Source organism: Camponotus floridanus, unplaced genomic scaffold (genome assembly GCF_003227725.1).
Source record: "Camponotus floridanus strain SB8 unplaced genomic scaffold, Cflo_v7.5 scaffold324, whole genome shotgun sequence".
NCBI lineage: Eukaryota > Metazoa > Arthropoda > Insecta > Hymenoptera > Formicidae > Camponotus > Camponotus floridanus.
Window position 1 is genome coordinate 40741 of NW_020229464.1, and position 20193 is coordinate 60933.

The window sequence follows — 20193 nt, forward strand, 5'->3', positions numbered from 1 at the left end:
TTTATGTGTTTTATTAAAAGGTTTAATATTGACAAAGGCAACTATCACGCCGAAGGATGATAACAGTTCAAACATCCTTCAGGAAGAAAGTATTTCTATGTATCCGGATTTAAATTTCACGCAGGTAGGAGATATTTTTTCACTTGATTAAGAAACAATTAAATGTTATTGCAGCTAGTAGTGTGACTAAAAATGAATGAATAAATTATATATTCTATCTATATAATAAGATAAGATAAAACAATTCAATATAAAAGTAAAAAATATATATGATGTTGAAAAACAGATGGATAAAGTTTCGAAATTTTGTTTACAAATGAATGTTATATAATATATTGAATTTAATTAAAACGATATTTTAAAATTTGACTATGTATTTTCTCTCTTTCGCTTTCTCTCTCTAGATATATATATATATATATATATATATATATATATATATATGTATATATCTTTGTTGGTGAATAAAAAGTTTTTATAAATTTATAAAATGTTTGAAAATACAGCTATTATTATGCACAAATTTAGAAAGAGACCGTTATATTAATGTTTAAATTATTAAAAATGTTCTTATACAGAATCTCTTTAATAATATAAAAATTTTAAAAATAACAATGTATATTATTTAATATATGAATGGACTAAATAAGTCATCAAAGGAGAACAAAGCATCACAGAATTATTTTCATTATGTTTCACATAAATAAAGTGTTTATCACATTTTTTTGGAAATAAAGTAATTGATATATAGCGGGAGAAAGATGGAATTTAATTGAATGCACTAATGCACACTGATGCATAATAAAGACTGTCGTATATAAAATTACAATAGTAGAATTAAAATAATAAAGTAATTAATATTATAAATTTTTATATGATATTATATTATATATTAAGTATATTATACTAACAATAAGTTAATATTAACTAAAGTTATATCATATAAGTTATTATATTATAGGATTATTCAATACAAATTATGATAATAATACTTGCGCAATTAATTATATTACTTATTTTAGTATGTATGTGCTGCTATAAATTTGTACTTATTTACTAGTGCAAAAACGGCCTTACGTATCGCTTGATTCAACTGCATTATGTAAATGTACAGCTTGATTCAACTGCATTATGTAAATGTACAGCTTGATTCAACTGCATTATGTAAATGTACAGCTTGATTCAATTGCATTATGTAAATGTACAGTTAACGTATAAACAACTTTTCTTAAATCTATTCTTACTTTTCTTAGAATCAGAATATCTTTTTATAATTAGTAAACGTGCCCAAAGAGAAGACACTCAGAAATAAATTAATATAAAAAGTTTAATATATAAAATTCAAATTAAACAATTATATATACCTATAATTATTTTTATTTATAGAACTATTTTTGTTTTATACATATATAAACATATATACCTCTTTGTCGAACAATTTTTAATAATTTTAATTCTTTTTTAAATAACGCCAAATATTTCCGTAGAGAGAAATAAATTACAACGAAATGTAATTAATAAGACGTTATGACCAGAATCCGGATGTTGATGTCGTTTTTCCCACTCCAAGTACATTCTAACGACTGAACGCCGCGAAAAGCAGTATCGTCTATGCCAGTCTAGTGATGGTAGCACAGAGAGCACTGTCGCATAAAAAAAAAAAAAAAAAAAAAAAAAAAAAAAAAAAATATATATATATATATATATATATATATATATATTAACATACATATATGTTTATTTAATAATATTCATAATATATAAAATAAAATAATAAAATAATACATATACTAAATAAAGTATAAAATAATATAATAAATTATTATATTTTCTTTTTTTACGTGATGGTGCCTTCTTTGCTACCATCACTAGACCGGCATAGACTGTACTGCTATTCGCGACGTACTGCTGCTAACATGTACTTGGAGAGAGAAAAACGACGTCAAGATCTTTGAGTCATGCCAACACATGATCAGATTGATTATTCAAAGTCAGTTACTATTGTGATCGCTAGTCAAAACATGCTACCGTGTTACTTATCGTTTAATTCAAATTGCATTATAATAAACAAATTGAATATAATAACAAATTATGTACAAAGAATGGATTTATATATCGATTTTTGCTCACCAATAATGGATTTTGAAAAGCATACGTAGTAACACAATTGTACGTAGTAACACAAACGTACGAACGAATTGTTATAATTACATATTTAATAAAAGATATAGAAAATAGTGAAGTGAATTCGATTACACGCTACGTGTGCTTGAATATGGCTCAAAATGTTATAAGATCTATAATTCTAAAGTCTTCTTTGAGCGTTTGTAATTTGATTGTGATTATCTTTTTATCGAGTGTTTTTCTACTATAATATTAATGAAAAAGGAAATAATAATTATATTTTTGTATTCGTGATACAATCCAATGAATATGAACCATTTTGCATTGTCATTTGTTCTCTTAAAAAAAAGAAATAGAAATTATTTACTTACTAGGAATTCTCTAATTTAATCTTAAGATATATACTGTGATCGTGACCATTAAAAGAAATCTAAAAACATAACATTAGAAGATAATAATTTGCAATTCGTTAAACTGAGCTTTAAGGAATCTATCGAGAATATATGTATATATGTGAATTAATATCAATTCGATTAACACATCAGAATTAGTAGAGTGAAAAAAACAAGTAATTGAGGATTGAATGGAAATCGATTGATTGCAAACGTTTACGAAAAATGCAAATTATGTTTGAAAAAATTTTATGTGTATTATTGAAGAGTTTAGTATTGACAAAGGCAAGTATCACGTTTATGCCGACAGATTACAACACTTCAAACAACCTCCAGAAAGAAAGTGTTGCTATGTGTCCGTATTTAAATATCACGCAGGTAAGAAATATTTTTCACTTGATTAAGAAACATTTGAATGCTATTGCAGTTAGTAGTGTAACTAAAAATGAATGATAGTAAATTACATATTCTATAATAAGACAAGATAAAATAAAACAATTTAATATAAAAGAAAAAAGTATGTACGTTGTTGTAGAAAAAAGTGGATAAAGTTTCGAAATTTTGTTTACAAATGAATGTTATGTAGTATATTAAATTTAATCTATTGATTGATTTTCTTTTTGATATGAGTTATGTTTGATATACAATGCCTTAAAAAAATAAATAAAAAATAGAATTTACGATAGTAATAAAACTACATCACATTTAATATATATCATTTAGGAATGGTATATATCAAGCCGGTATTATTAAGAAAACAAAAAACAAATAGCAATTTTTTGTTTAATTTTAAAATTTATATAATTTATCATTGTAAGCAGCAGAAATAACCACTTCAACGATATTCACTTAATTCTTTTCGTATGTTATATTTTATGAAGGATATTTCAATGTCCGAGAAAAGTGATCATCATAAACTAAATTTCAAATCTGACCGGAGTCATTCTGATAGTACTGTGAGAAATAAGCGAGAAGTCGATGAAGTTACACTCGCAAATATTTCTATCATCCCAGAAAGAATCGGTAAGTTGCAAAAAAATGCATAAAACATTAATAAAAAAAAAACTATAACGAAAAAGTGTAAATATAATTTAAATTTAAGAAAGAGTCGAAATCAAATCTGAAAATATCTTCCAGTAGTGAGAAGAATATAAATTTTATTCTATCCAAAGAAAAAATAGAAAAGCATAATATAAACATATCATTGTACATAAAAATTGTCATGATTTAACGTAAAGTCAATATTATTAATTTGCTATTTTTTGAAGCAATCGCAAATATTATACTTCTGATTTCTTAAGCTGTAGGAATTTATCGAAAAATACTCGTCATCTTATTAAAAGTTATTTATTCGTTTTTGCCATGGATTAACGATTACTTTTCTAAATTTTAAATGATGCAAAAAATTCTTATATTATTTTAATAAAGATCAATACTGTGCTAATTTCTATATTTTGTAAAGTTTACATTTATTTTTTCTCTTTCCTTTATTTTCACATTAAATTGTTCTTTCTGATTTACCAAGATAATCCACTTAATCTTATATAAAATTATGTTAATATGTACGATCTTAAAATGTCTAGACAGCAGTTTGAACAAGCCAACATCTCTCAGAGCATTTGTACAATTCGACAGTCAATTCATAGAAAAAGTAAACGACATTTTTGTGACTTTAAGGTAAAGAATCTAAATTCTCAGTTTGCATTCTTTTATTTTTCTCTGTTTTTCTAAATTCAACGACATAAATATATCAAAATGTTAATTCTGTTATAATTTTACTAAATATAAAAAGGCTGAAATTTTATTTTTTTACAGATGGAACCAACCTGAATTTATCGAAGAAGTAATACAAGGATACACATTGCAGTGTTTTTTCATCGAGGATTTAAAAGAGATTCAAATCTGCGAGGATAAAAATATCACAACTACAGAATTGGAGCACACGGTTCACAATCTAACATTTAACACGACATATTATTTTCGAGTACGTGCGCATACTAAAATTGTTGCTGGTCCTTACACGGATTTAATCAATGTGTCGACTACACATGAAAATCCAATACCTAAATTATTAATCACATCAATGAAAGGTATCCTACTATGGGACGTGGATTTAAACATTACTAATTTCGTAATGTCGTTTACTTATGAAAAGTACGTATACTGATTAAAAAAAACAGATTTAATTATCATAAATTATTTTTAGCACTAACTATAAAGTTAAAGTTATTATTACTACGCACAAGTTTATTATCAATATTATAGTAATAATAACTATAAAATTAGAAATCTCAACTATAATTTTTTTACTATACAATTAAAGTTGACTCCTTTTTTCCAGATCACAGATAAGTAATATCGTTTATTCGATACAAGAACATAGAATTTATTGGAGTGACGAAACAGATCTATTGACACTGAAGATTAATGAAAATAATGTCACAAAGATAGCTACATTTGATTATATTCTATATATTCTCTGCAATGACTGGGTAGCAAGAAATCTATATTGGATCAAGAAAGAGTCAGACTACAATTACATTGTAAAGTTTGACTTAACAATGTGGGAAAATGGCATAATTAAATTTGATGAAATTTACAAAATACCAAATGCTTTTTACTACTTAAGTGTATCACCGTTTATGGGGTACGTTTACTATCGTTCGCCTAAAAAAATAATTTTCCATTAAAGATTTATGCAAATTTGTAATTTTTCTATAATTTTACGTGGTTTTATAATTAAGAACATAAGTGAAAAAAATAACAAGTTATTACATAATTATAAGAATTTCGAATTTTTACCACATATAAGTTTCTGTTTTTGTTAAAATAATGTTCTATAATGAGTAAAATAATTATATCTTTTTTAGAATTTTATATTGCATATCTGTACACAATTTTGAAGATCAAGAATATGATATGATGAAATATGATCTCGATGGAAAAAACAAGCAAATTGTTCAGATAAACGCATCTTGCCCATTTCATTATACAGATTTTATTTTTCCTGTTACGATAACTGATAACATGAATAATGAGGAACCGTTAATTTACTTTTTAAGTGAGAATTACACAATTGTATCAGACATTAACGTTTCTACGTGCAATACGATTTTATACAAGAAAAACGTAGGTGATAACATCAAATTCATATCTATGACGGTTGATAAAACAAACATTTACACTTTAGCATTTAATACGCTTCAACATACTTATCATATCTACATTTTGAAAAAGAAATACGCAAGTCTCAAAAGCGAAAATGCAGACAAATATATTGATAAGATAATAATAGGCGAAAATGAAAATATACTTCAAGACATTTTCGCTTTTGATAAATCTTTGCAACCTTTATATCCTTTAATGAGATGTCTGACACCTGATGAAAAAGTTTATAATTTTGAGAATGTGAATGCAACGGGAAACAGCATCGTTGTAAATCTTCCGGAGCCGGTTGTAAAAAGTGGATGCAAAAAATATAATTTACCAACTACTATATATACTGTCTTTGTAAGCCATTGTTCAAACAACAACCTCAACAAGTCTGAAGAATTCAATGTGCTGACAACCGAGCGATATTACGAGATTCAGAACTTAACACCATTTACAGAGTACATGTTGAAGTTTACTTTAAGCAATTTTTACTTTGATCAATTATCAATAAATCCATTCGATTCGAATGTGATACCAATAAAAACTAATTTGGGCAAGCTTAATGCACCAGAAAATATAAGTGTTCTAACTTTGACGCCTACTATAGCAGTAGTTTATTGGATGCCACCCAAGAAAGTGAACTGCGTGGTTGTGACCTATGAAGTGCATTGGAAGTTAGTGAACGACACGCAACAAGAGAATAAACAAATTATCAATGTGCCGAAACGTGTGGTAGACGGCAGATTTTTCACAAAGATTAACTTCTCGCTACCAATACAAGATGACTTGATATACGTGCGTGTGTATCCAAGTAATTTCAGTGATTTCTACAACGAGAGCTTAAGCAAGATTGATATATATTCAGAACCAAAAAATATTACTTTGATCAGGACCGACATAAATAGCATGGACATTTCATGGACCTCAAACATTAATCTAACGATCTCTTCTACGATAGAGTACAAAGATATTGCAGTAGAAATGTGGCAAACAATGAATTATTTTAAAATGGATTATGACAAAGAAGTAATATATCATGTGGAAGATTTAAAATCGGCAACTTTATACATATTTCGCTTGAAATTTAGATATCCTGAATATGATGAAGAATATGCATGGCCGGCTGATGAAAGATTTAGTTTTTCAACACTTGGTAAGCAAACGAAGACCCATACAGCACAATAAAGTTGCATACATATTGAAGAATAATTTAATTGAAACAATGCAATATTGCAAATCAATTGCAAAACTTTGTTGAGTCATTGTGTAAGATTGTGATAAAATTAAAATGTCCGCTTTTTGGAATAAAATATTGTAGCAATATTACAGTGTAATACATTGGAAAAAATGCAATGTTTTGCAACCATTTAATAATATTACGTATAAAATATTTTTGTTTTCGATGGATAAATATCTTGGAAATTTATAATTAAATTAAAAAGATTGATACAAATAGAAGTTTCCAATATCTAAGATAATCATATCTAAGATAATATATTGCAAAATTATATATAAACATAGTCATATAACATAACATATTATATTTTTATACAAAATTACTTTAAACTCTTACTAATCAATTACATTTTTTATTTTAAATGTTCTGTATACTCTTATAATATTTTATATCGTGGATATTTTGTACACATATAAATATTAGTTATAGATTTAATTAAACATTGCTAATTATATTTTTATTTAAAAATTTTAAAAATCTGTTATAATTATATATATTTACATGTAAAAAATATATAAAAATACATAGAAAAATATAATAATAGATATAATAATATCTATTCTTAATATAATAAAAAGATATATTATCTTTGAATATTAATATCGTATTCGTACATAAAGTAAAAATATATAAAATATATTTTAACATTTACATAAAATGTTATCTATATTTTAATAAAAGAAAAATAGCAATGTATATCTTTAGCTTAGAATTATATTTACTCGACTGATATTATTTCTGTGTCATTAATTTGTTTGACTTCTGCAAAAAAGTAAAATTCATTGCATATATACAAATATAAAAAAATATATTATTACATTATTCTTATAGATAAATTAAAAAGTGTTATAATTTTCCAATGTTTTCAAAATATAAATATCATATTGCTAATATTTAATTCATACTTTGATAATTTATATTTCTACAATGTATGCGTAATCTTGCATTACAATTTGTAATATTGCAATATTGTTGCAAAGTAGTTGTAATATTCTGTGCTGCATAGATAGATTATAATATTATGTAGATATGAATAAGCCATAATATTTATAGATTTGAATAAGTCTAAAATTTAAAGCAATTAAGTTTTAGTAATGAAGTTACAAGTAAAAATAAATTTGTAAAAATATACACATAGGAAGATATTAAAATTATATTTTTGCTTAATACAGATATTTCGGACACTCCTGGAATAGAAAAAAAATATTACTTATTATTGATGTTAGGTTTTATGGTTATAGTTATTATAATCTGCCTCTGCTACTTTTATTATTGTAAGTATATATTTGATATAGGTATCAACTTGAATTGTAGATTATACATATATGTATATCTGATATAATACATATTATTACATTTATAATTATTACATTTATAATACATATTATTACATTTATAAGTCGAAAAATTTTATAACAGTGAATCGTCAACGCAGAAGTAATAATGAACAATTTTTGTCTTCAACGATCGATATAGAAATGGAGATTCTACATAAAGTATCTTGTCAATATAATCAATTCAATACGATTTACAGTCCTATGTTATATTGTAATCCGGATAAATGTGCGATAACTAAAATCGCACGTAAACAAATTACATTTACAAAACTTATTGGTAGCGGCGCATTCGGAATGGTAAGAATTAATTTTTTCAAGCAATTTTTCAAATTAATTTCTGGATCAACAATCAGATATGTATTTTCTAATACAGATATATATTACATAAATTTTTACAATAGATTATAAGTAATATAAAATATAGATGAGACAACAAACATGCACTTTATTATATATTTTTCGTTGAATTATTCAATATAAAGTAAAATATAATATTACTTAATTTACTGAATTTACATTATATATTTTCTAATAAAGTACGTATGTAAATTTGTGTGAAATATTTCGCAGGTGTTTCAAGGAAAGGTGAAGAACCTAGAAGGATCGGACACAGAGATATCCGTTGCAATAAAAACGCTTCGGAAAAATGCTTCTTCCCATGAGAAAAAGAAATTGTTAAAGGAAGCCGAGATTATGAATCGTTTTCGACACAAACATATATTAAGATTGTTGGGCGTTTGTTTAGATGGGATTTCTCCGTTTCTAGTGTTGGAATTAATGGAAACTGGTGATCTGTTAAAATATTTGAGAGATTGTCGAAAATTGGATGCGTCGGATTCGCATACTGTGCGTTTACAGGATTTGCTCGCCATGTGCGAAGATGTTGCGCGAGGTTGTTGCTACTTGGAAGAGTTGCGTTTCGTGCATAGAGATCTAGCGTGTCGTAATTGTTTAGTATCTTCAAGAAATCGCGAGGATCGTATCATCAAAATTGGAGATTTTGGACTAGCTAGAGATATCTACAAGGATGATTATTATCGCGTGGTATAAATACAATTATTAGAAATAATTAAAAAATGAATTGTTTTGAAAATACTTCCCATTTTTTATCATAATAGTATCGTGTGTTGTTTCTTGATGTAATATAAATAATTTTTATTTATATATAACAAGAGTTAAATGAACGTTTTTCATTTTGCACATATTGTGAAAATGAACAACTTGAACCAGAAAATTAAATTTTTATTAAAATCATGTTTTAGGAAGGAGAAAATTTGCTTCCTGTTCGCTGGATGGCACCTGAATCTTTGATGATCAACATATTTACTTCTCAAAGCGATGTTTGGTCATTTGGTGTTTTAATGTGGGAAATTACATCGTTGGGTGAGCAACCTTATATTGGCAAGGCTAATGAAGAAGTGGTAAATTATGTACGTGCTGGAGGCAGGTTGCCGATGACGCTTAACTGTCCGTCAACATTGTATCAGTTGATGCTACGTTGCTGGAGTGCAGCGGATGCTAGACCAAATTTCGAATTTTGTCTGAAAAATATTATAGCATTAAGAAAGAGCATAGAAGATGCCTTACTGAGTCCAGTCGATGCTATTTAGCCAATATAATTAATGTTTCTCTTCTTTTCCGAATGATTCAATAAATCATAATGTAGAAAAAATATTTCTAGATTATTTCTAAATTGATTGTATTATTTTCATGTTTAATCTTAATATTAGATTTATCAATGAGGATGAAAGAAATTTTTAAATCTTATTTTCCATAAAATTTTGATTATTAAAAAATATCACATCCGTTTTCATAATTGTAAACTACGTAATATAATGACATATTTAATTTGTGTTTTTGAGTAGTCGAAGCGAAACCTAATGATTGCGATTATATGTATATATATGTATAAACAATTTTTTTCTCAATATGAAAATATTATTAACTTTCGACATTATATATGACCGATAATTACAAACTGATTTTAAAATTTATGTTAGGAAATATATATTATAGGTTATTCAATGCAAATAATGATAATGATATCTCGTACAATTAATTATATTATTTATTTTAATTGTGTATGTGCTACTATAAATTTATACTTATTTATACTAGTTCAAAAACGGCGTTACGTATCGCTTGATTCAAACTGTATTATGTAAATGTACAGAAAATATACCATAAACCATATATATCATAAACCATTTTTTTAAATTTATTTTTACTTTTCTTATAATCAGAATATCTCATTATGTAGTAAACGTGCCCTTAGGCCAAAGAGAAGGTACTCAGAAATAAATTAATATAAAAAGTTTAATAATATAAGTTTAAAAATATAAAATCCAAATTAAACAATTATATATACATATAATTATTTTTATTAATAGAACTATTTTTGTTTTATATATATATAACATTTTTGTCAAACAATTTTTAAAGACTTTAATTCTTTTCTGTATAACATCAAGTAGATTTCTGTATAACATCAAGTAGATTTCCGTAGAGAAAAATAAATTACAATGGAATGCAGTTAATAAGACGTTATGGTCAGAGATCAGATCTTTGATCGTTGTCGTTTTTCCTACTCCAAGTGCATGCTAGCAGAACACCGCGAAAAACAATACCATCTATGTCGGTTTAAGGATGGTAGCAAAGAGGGCACCGTAGCCTAGAAAAAATAATTTATATTAATAGAATATAGAATATATGTTCATTTAATATTATACACAATATATAAAATAATATAATAAAATTATATATATAATATAAAGTATATAAAATAATATAATAAATTATTATATTTTTCTTTTTCTACACGACGGTGCCTTCTTTGCTACCATCACTAAACCGTACTGCTATTCGTGCCGCAAGGCCGCTAGCATGTACTTGGAGAGAGGAAAACGGCATCAAGGTCCCTGAGTCATGGCAATGCATGATGAGATTGATTAATCAGTTACAACTGTGATTGCTAGCCAAAACACGCTACTGCGTTACTTATCATTTGATTCAAACTGCATTATATGAATATCACAAAAAATTATGTACAAAGAGTGGATTTATATACCGATTTTTATTTACCAATAATGGATTTTGAAAAGCATACGTAGTAACATAATTGTACGTAGTAACACAATCGTACGAACGAATTGTCATAATTACATATTTAATAAAAGATATAGAAAATATTGAAGTGAATTCGATTATACGCTGCGTGTGCTTGAATATGGCTATGGAAAATGTTACAAGATCTATAATTCTTAATAACTTTTTTAATCGTTTGTAATTTGATTGGGATTATCTTTTTATTGATTACTTTTCTATTATAAATTATAATATTAATGAAAAAGGAAAGCTGATAATAATTATATTCCTGTATTCGCGATACAGTCCAATGAATGTATAGCATTTTGCATTGTTCATTTGTTCTCCTAAAAAAAGGAATAGAAATTATTTGCTTACTGGGAATTCTCTAATTTAATCTTAAGATATATACTGTAATCGTGAACATAAAAAGAAATCTAAAAACATAACGTTAGAAGATAATAACGTTAGAAGATAATAACTTGCGATTCGTTAAAACTGAGTTTTAAAGATTTTATCGAAAATATATGTATATATGTGAATTAATATCAATTCGATCAACACATCAGAATTAGTAGAGTGAAAAAAACAATTAATTGAGGGTTGAACGGAAACCGATTGAGTACAAAAGTTTACCAAAAATGCAAATTATGTTTGGAACAATTATATGTGTATTATTGAAAAGTTTTATACTGACAAAAGCAACTATTACGTTTATGCCGAGAGATTACAACACTTCAAACAGCTTCCAAGAAGAAAGTGTTGCCATATGTCCGTATTTCATAGAGGTAAGAGATATTTTTCGCTTAATTAAGAAACAATTAAATGTTATTGCAGTTAGTAATGTAACTGAAAATGAATGATAGTAAATTATATATTCTATATAGTAAGATAAGATAAAATAAAACAATTCAATATAAAAAAAGTATGTACGTTGTTGTAAAAAGAAGATAGATAAAGTTTCGAAATTTTGTTTATAAATGTTATATAGTTACATTAAATTTAATGAAAACAGTATTTTAAAATTTGACTGTATTATTCTTTCTCTCTCTTTCTGTGTGTGTGTGTGTGTGTGTGTGTGTTCAATTATTATTTTTAAAAATAACAATTTTTAAAATTATTGTAGTTATCTGTCTACTATCTGCTACATTAATATATATATACGATGATACTTCAATAGATTTTTATGTTATTCTTATTCAATTTCTAAAATTTCTTTATCTTTCTTGATATTTATGATATTTATAATATGTATTGAGATATAGTAAGATTTATACTAATGTAGATTTTATTTTAAGAAATTAATTTAGAAAGTTAGCATCACTTCTTTGTGTTAAGAATAATTATATAATGGAACAGAGCTACTAAATATGGATTGAAAATCTGTCTAATAAAAAAATCATTTACCAAACATTCTTCAAATTGTATCTATTAACGTTAATATTTCGATCGGCAATACATTCAATAACAATCGCTAGAATTTATATTAATTTTCATTATACATATATCAATTTATATACAATTATATGTACATATTCTTATCGAGGCATTATCGGTTTAAACTATCGGTTTATACCGATATCGTGACTCATTCCTATCATTTCCAGGATGTGTTTAAAAATATAATGACATTCGAGAAAAATCTTGACAAGGTTATAAATAAAAGAATTTACACAATTCTATGATTAATATTTAATAATTGTAAAGAAACAATATTTCTAACCATTTTACTCTTGCAGTACAAACATTAATAAAACTTTAATAATATCGGCAAATTTTTGAAATGAAATTTGAATTACGATAAAAGTGGAGAAGAGTTAACTAACACATCATGAGAAAGAATCAAATCGTTAGACAAAATTCGTTTAATAATTGTAAGAAGCTTCACACTTTCGCTTGTACTACTTGCCAAAAGCTGTTATGAACCCTCATTGACTTTTGTTAAGTTATTGATTGATTATCTTTTTGATATGTTTATTTTCTCTTTGATACGAGTTATGTTTGATATACAAGATGTCTTAAAAAGAGGAAACAAAAATAGATTTTACAATATATAAATAAAACTACATAACATTTAATATATATTAATTAGATAGAAATAGAATAGAAATTATATATATTAAACGGTATTATTAAGCAAACGAAAAAAGAATGGCAATTTTTCATTTAATTTTATAATTCATATAATTTATCATTAAAAGGACCAGAAACAATCGCTTCAGCGATATTCAATTAATTAATTCTTTTCGTATGTTATATTTTGTGAAGGATATTTCAATGTCCGAGAAAAGTGATCATTATATACTAAATTTCAAATCTGACCGGAGTCATTCTGATAGTACTGTGAGAAAGCGAAAAGACGATGAAGTTACACTCGCAAATATTTCTGTCATCCCAGAAACAATCAGTAAGTTGCAAAGAAATGCATAAAACATTAATAAAAAACTATGACGAAAAAGTGTAAATATAATTTAAATTCAAGAGAGAGTGGAAATTAAATTTAAAAATATCTTTTAGTAGTAAGAAATATATAAATTCTATTCCATCCAAAAAAGAAATAAAGCATAATATAAACATAACATTGAACATAAAAAATTTCATGATTTAAGATAAAGTGAATTTTATTAATTTGCTACTTTGTTTTGAAGCAGTCGCAAATATTATACTTCTGATTTCTTAAGCTATAAGAATTTATCGAAAAATACTTGTCATCTTATTAAAAGTTATTTATTCGTTTTTGCCATGGATTAACGATTACTTTTCTAAATCTTAAATGACGCAAAAAATTCTTATATTATTTTTTTCAAAGGTCAATACTGTGCTAATTTCCATATTTTGTAGTTTACATTTATTTTTTCTCTTTCCTTTATTTTCACATTAAATTATTCTTTCTGATATACTGAAATAATCCACTTAATCTTATATATAATTATGTTAATATGTACGATCTTAAAATCTCTAGAAAGCGGTTTGAACAAGCCAACATCTCTCAGAGCATTTGTACAATTCGACAGTCCATTCACAGAAAAAATAAACGACATTTTTGTGACATTGAGGTAAAGAATCTAAATTCCCAGTTTGTATTCTTTCATTTTTCTCTCTTTTCTTAAATTCAACGACATAAATATATAAAAATGTTAATCCTGTTATAATTTTGTTAATTTTAAAAAGATTAAAATTTTATTTTTTTACAGATGGGACCAACCTGAATTTACGAATGAAATAATACAAGGATATACATTGCAGTGTTTTTTCATCGAGAATTTAAAAGAGATTCAAATCTGCGACGATAAAAATATTACAACTACAGAATTGGAGCACACGGTTCACAATCTAACATTTAACGCGACATATTATTTTCGAGTACGTGCGCATACTAAAATAGTTGCTGGTCCTTACACGGATTTAATTAGTGTGTCGACTACATATGAAAATCCAGTACCTAAATTATTACTCAAAACGTATCGGAGTGTCCTAATATGGGACGTGGATTTAAACAGAACTAATTTCGTGTCGTTTACTGATAGAAAGTACGTATACTAATAAAAAAATAGTTATAATTATTATCATAAATTATTTTTTGCACTAACTATAAAATTAAAGTTATTATTATTATGCAAGTTTATTATTATTAACATTATAGTAGTAATAATTATAAAATTAGAAATCTCAACTGTAATTTTTTACTACAAAATTATAGTTGACTTCTTTTTGCAGATCAGTAGTATATATCGCTTATTGTATACAAGACAATAGAATTTATTGGACTAACGAAGATGATCTAATGACATTCAAGATTAATGAAAATAACATCACGAAAATAGCTACATTGTCTTTTCATATAAATGATCTCTGCATCGACTGGGTAGCAAGAAATCTATATTTGAGCTATTCATCTTCTGACTCTTATATTTTAAAGTTCGACATAACAATGTGGGAAAATGACATAATTAAATTTGATGAAATTTACAAAATATCAAATTCTCATTATTATTTAAGTGTATCACCGTTTATGGGGTACGTTTATTACCGTTCACCTAAAAAAATAATTTTTCATTAAAGATTTATATGTTAAGTTCTAATTTTTCTATAATTTTACGTTGTTTTATAATTAAGATCATAAGGGAAAAAAAAATAACAAGTTATTATATAATTATAAGAATTTCAAATTTTCATTACATATAATTTTCTATTTTTAGAATAACGTTTTATAATGTAAAATAATTATATATTTTTTAGAATTTTATATGGCATGTCATACAATTGGATAAATGAAGAATATAATATGACGAAATATTATCTCGATGGAAGAAGTGAACAAATTGTTCAGATAAATTCATCCTTTTGCCTAAGTTCCCAAAATCTTACTTATAGTTATGCAATTGATAACACGAATAATGAGGAACCGTTAATTTACTGGTTGTGTAAAGATCGCATATTTGTGACAGACATTAACGTTTCTATGTCCAATACGATTTTACATAATCCAAACGCATATAACACAACCTTCAGATCTATAACGATTGACAAAACAAATATTTACATTGGAGCATTTAATAATTTGAATCAACGTATCGTCTACGTTTTTGAAAAGAAATTTGCAAATCTCAAGAGCGTCTCAAATTCATACAAATGTATTGTAAACATAGAAATAGGTTTAAGTGAAGACATTGAGAAAATTTATGTTTCTGATAGATCTTTACAACCATATCCTCCAATGAGATGTCTGACACCTGATGAAAAAGTTTATAATTTTGAGAATGTGAATGCAACGGGAAACAGCATCGTTGTAAATCTTCCGGAGTCAGTTGCAAAGAGTGGATGCAAAAAATATAATTTACCAACTACTATGTATACTATCTTCGTAAGCTGTTTAGACAACAATCTCAACAAGTCTGAGAAATTCAATGTGCAGACGTTCGAGCGATATTACGAGATTCAGAACTTAACACCATTTACAGAGTACATGTTGAAGTTTACTTTAAGCAATTTTTACTTTGACCAATTATCAATAAATCCATTCGATTCGAATGTGATATCAATAAAAACTAATTCGGGCAAGCTTAATGCACCAGAAAACATAAGTGTTCTAGCTTTGACGCCTACTATGGCAGTAGTTTATTGGATGCCACCCAAGAAAGTGAACTGCGTGGCCGTGACTTACGAAGTGCATTGGAAGACAGTTACATCAGTGAATGGCACGCAACAAAAGGACAAACAAATGATCAATGTGCCGAAACGTGTGGCAGACGGCAGATTTTTCGCAAAGATTAACTTATCGCTACCAGTAGAAGATTATTTGATATACGTGCGTGCATATCCATTTAATTTCAGCGATTTCTACAGCGAGAGATTAAGCGAGATCGTTCACACATACTCAGAACCAAACAATATTTCTTTAAACGAGATCGATGCAATTTGCATAGACATTTCATGGATCTCAAACATCAATCTGACGATCTTTTCTACACTAGAGTACAAAGATGTTACAACAGACGAGTGGCAAACAACAAAATATATTAAAATGAATTATAACAATGAAGCAATATACCGTATCGGAAATTTACAACCGAGAACTTCATACGTGTTTCGCTTGAGATTAAGCTATCTTGAATATGCGGAAAATTTTACATGGCCGGCTGATAAAAGATTTATTTTTTTAACGCCTGGTAAGCAAACGAAGATAACCATACAGCACAATAAGGTTGCAAATATATTAAAGTATAATTTAATTGAAACATTGCAATATTACAAATTTATTGTGAAACTCTGCTGACAATGAGTCATTGTTAAATAAAATTGTGATAAAGTTAAGATGATTTTGGAGTGAAATATTTTAGCATTATTACAGTGTAACATATTGGAAAGAATGCAATGTTATTGCAACCATTTAATAATATTACGTATAAAATATTTTTGTTTTTGATGGATAGATATCTTCGAAACATATAATTAAATTAAAAAGCTTGATATAAATAAAAGTTTGCAATATCTAAGATAATCATATCTAAGATAATACATTGCAAAATTATATTTAAACATAATCATATAACATAAAATATTACATTACATTTTTATACAAAAGTTACTTTAAACTCTTACTTATGAATCACTTTTTTTTATTTTAAATGTTTCATATACTCTTAATGGGTACTTTGTTAACATATAAATATTAAATATGAAATTAATTAAGCATTACTAATTATATTTTTATTTAAAGATTTTAAAAATTCGTTATAATTATATATATTTGCATGTGAAAATACATGAAAAAGCATAGAAAAATATAATAATAGATATAATAGTATCTATTCTTAATATAATAAAAAGATATGTTATCTTATAATTAAATTAGAATTATATTTACTCGACTGACATTATTTCTGTGTCATTAATTCGTTTGACTTCTGCAAAAAAGTAAAATTCATCGCATATATACAAATATAAAAAAATATATTATTACATTATTTTTATAGATAAATTAAAGGGTGTTATAGTTTTCCAATGTTTTCAAAATATAAATATCATATTGCTAATATCTAATTCATACTTTGTTAATTTATATTTCTACAATGTTTGCGTAATGTTGCATTGCAATTTGTAATATTGCAATATTGTTTCAAAGTATATGTAACATTCTGTGCTACATAGATAGATTATAATATTATGTACTAATATTTTTAGATATGAATAGGCCTAAAATTTAAAACAATTAAATTTTTGTAATAAAGTTACAAGTAAAAATAAATTTGTAGAAGCATACACACAAGAAGATATTAAAATTACATTTTTGCTTAATATAGATATTTGGGACACTCCTGGAATAATGGCAAGAGAATATTATTTATTATTGGTGTCAAGTTTTATCGTTATAATTATTATACCCTTCTTCTGCTTCTTTTATTGTTGTAAGTATATTTGATGTAGGTATCAACTTGAATTGTAGATTATATATATATATATATATATATATATATATATATATATATGTATATATTTGATATAATATTTAAACATTTACTGAAAATAATAATTTACTTATATAAAAGTAAACGAATAAATTTACTAAAAAACGAAAAATTTTATAATATATATTATTACATTTATTATAAGTCGAAATTTTATAACAGTGTATCGTCAACACAGAAGTAATAATGAACAATTTTTGTCTTCAACAATGACCGATATAGAATGGGAAATTCTACATGAAGTATCTTACCAATATAATCAATTCAATACGATTTACAGTCCTATGTTACATTATAATCCGAATGAATGTGCGATAACTAAAATCGCACGTAAACAAATTATATTTGGAAAACTTATTGGTAGCGGCGCATTCGGAATGGTAAGAATTAATTTTTTCAAGTAATGTTTCAAATTAATTTTGTATCAACAAAACAGATATGTATTTTCTAATAAAGATATAAATTACATAAATTTTTATAATAGATTATAAGTAATATAAAATTTAGATGAGACAACAAACATGGACTTTATTACATATTTATCGTTGAATTATTTAATATAAAGTAAAATATAATATTACTTGACTTTACACTATACATTTTCTAATGAAGAACGCATGTACATTTGTGTGAAATATTTTATGTAGGTATATCAAGGAAAGGTGAAGAACTTAGAAAAATCGGGGACAGAGACATCCGTTGCAATAAAAACGATTCGGAAAGATGCTTCTTTCCATGAGAAAAAGAAATTGTTAAAAGAAGCCTTGCTTATGAATCGTTTTCGACATGAACATATATTAAGATTGTTGGCCGTTTGTTTAGATGGAGATTCTCCGTTACTAGTGTTGGAACTGATGGAAACTGGCGATCTGTTAACATATTTGAAAGATTGTCGAAATTTGCAAGCGTCAGATTCGCATGCTCTGCGTTTGCAGGATTTGCTCGCCATGTGCGAAGATGTTGCGCGAGGTTGTTGCTACTTGGAAGAGTTGCGTTTCGTACACAGAGATCTAGCATGTCGCAATTGTTTATTATCTTCGAGAAATCGCAAGGATCGTGTCATTAAAATTGGAGATTTTGGACTAGCTAGAGATCTCTATAAGGATGATTATTATCGCATGGTATAAATACAATTATTAGAAATAATTAAAAAATGAATTGTTTTGAAAATACTTCCCTTTTTTTATCATAATAGTATCGTGCATTGTTTCTTGATGTAATATAAATAATTTTTATTTATATATAGCAAGAGTTAAATGAACATTTTTCATTTTGCCCATGTTGTGAAAATGAACAACTTGGACCAGAAAATTAAAGTTTTATTAAAATCATGTTTTAGGGAGGAGAAGTTTTGCTTCCTGTTCGCTGGATGGCACCTGAATCTTTGATGATCAACATATTTACTTCTCAAAGCGATGTTTGGTCATTTGGTGTTTTAATGTGGGAAATTACATCGTTGGGTGAGCAACCTTATATTGGCAAGGCTAATGAAGAAGTGATAAATTATGTACGTGTTGGAGGCAGGTTGCCGATTACTCTTAACTGTCCATCAGCATTGTACCAGTTGATGCTACGTTGCTGGAGTGCAGCGGATGCTAGACCAAATTTCGAATTTTGTCTGAAAAATATTATAGCATTAAGAAAGAACATAAAAGATGCCTTACTGAGTCCAGTCGATGCTATTTAGCCAATATAATTAAATTAATGTTTCTCTTCTTTTCCGAACGATTCAATAAATCGATATTTAATATTGCGATATTTAATATTGCGATAAACAATATTTATTTCAATATTAAAATATAATTAATTTTCGACATTATATATGATCGATAATTACACAAACTGATTGTAAAATTTATAAGTGAAAGAGAAAACGCGAATAAAATATTTTATAATTA

General features: G+C 26.2%; 1 protein-coding gene across 3 annotated transcripts; it reads left to right on the top strand.

Moving 5' to 3' along the window:
- Nucleotides 1-1833: 1833 nt before the first annotated feature.
- On the top strand, nucleotides 1834-20045 carry LOC105256455 (proto-oncogene tyrosine-protein kinase ROS). 3 transcript variants are annotated; one of them, XM_025410573.1, is made up of 12 exons: nucleotides 1834-1990; nucleotides 2827-2894; nucleotides 3398-3539; nucleotides 4100-4193; nucleotides 4332-4670; nucleotides 4858-5163; nucleotides 5387-6822; nucleotides 8079-8180; nucleotides 8326-8540; nucleotides 8814-9287; nucleotides 9506-9849; nucleotides 19979-20011. In XM_025410573.1, the coding sequence occupies exons 1-12, from the start codon at nucleotides 1969-1971 to the stop codon at nucleotides 19980-19982; spliced, it is 3546 nt and encodes a 1181-aa protein (XP_025266358.1). In that variant the 5' UTR covers nucleotides 1834-1968; the 3' UTR covers nucleotides 19983-20011. The 3 variants fall into 3 exon arrangements, with proteins under 3 accessions (XP_025266358.1, XP_025266356.1, XP_025266357.1); XM_025410571.1 differs by lacking the exons at nucleotides 1834-1990; nucleotides 3398-3539; nucleotides 4100-4193; ... (5 more) ...; nucleotides 8814-9287; nucleotides 9506-9849 and adding exons at nucleotides 13596-13734; nucleotides 14290-14383; nucleotides 14522-14857; ... (3 more) ...; nucleotides 18458-18675; nucleotides 18943-19416 and having other exon boundaries at nucleotides 2487-2894; nucleotides 19635-20045; XM_025410572.1 differs by lacking the exons at nucleotides 1834-1990; nucleotides 2827-2894; nucleotides 3398-3539; ... (6 more) ...; nucleotides 8814-9287; nucleotides 9506-9849 and adding exons at nucleotides 11593-12115; nucleotides 13596-13734; nucleotides 14290-14383; ... (4 more) ...; nucleotides 18458-18675; nucleotides 18943-19416 and having other exon boundaries at nucleotides 19635-20045.
- Nucleotides 20046-20193: the final 148 nt, after the last annotated feature.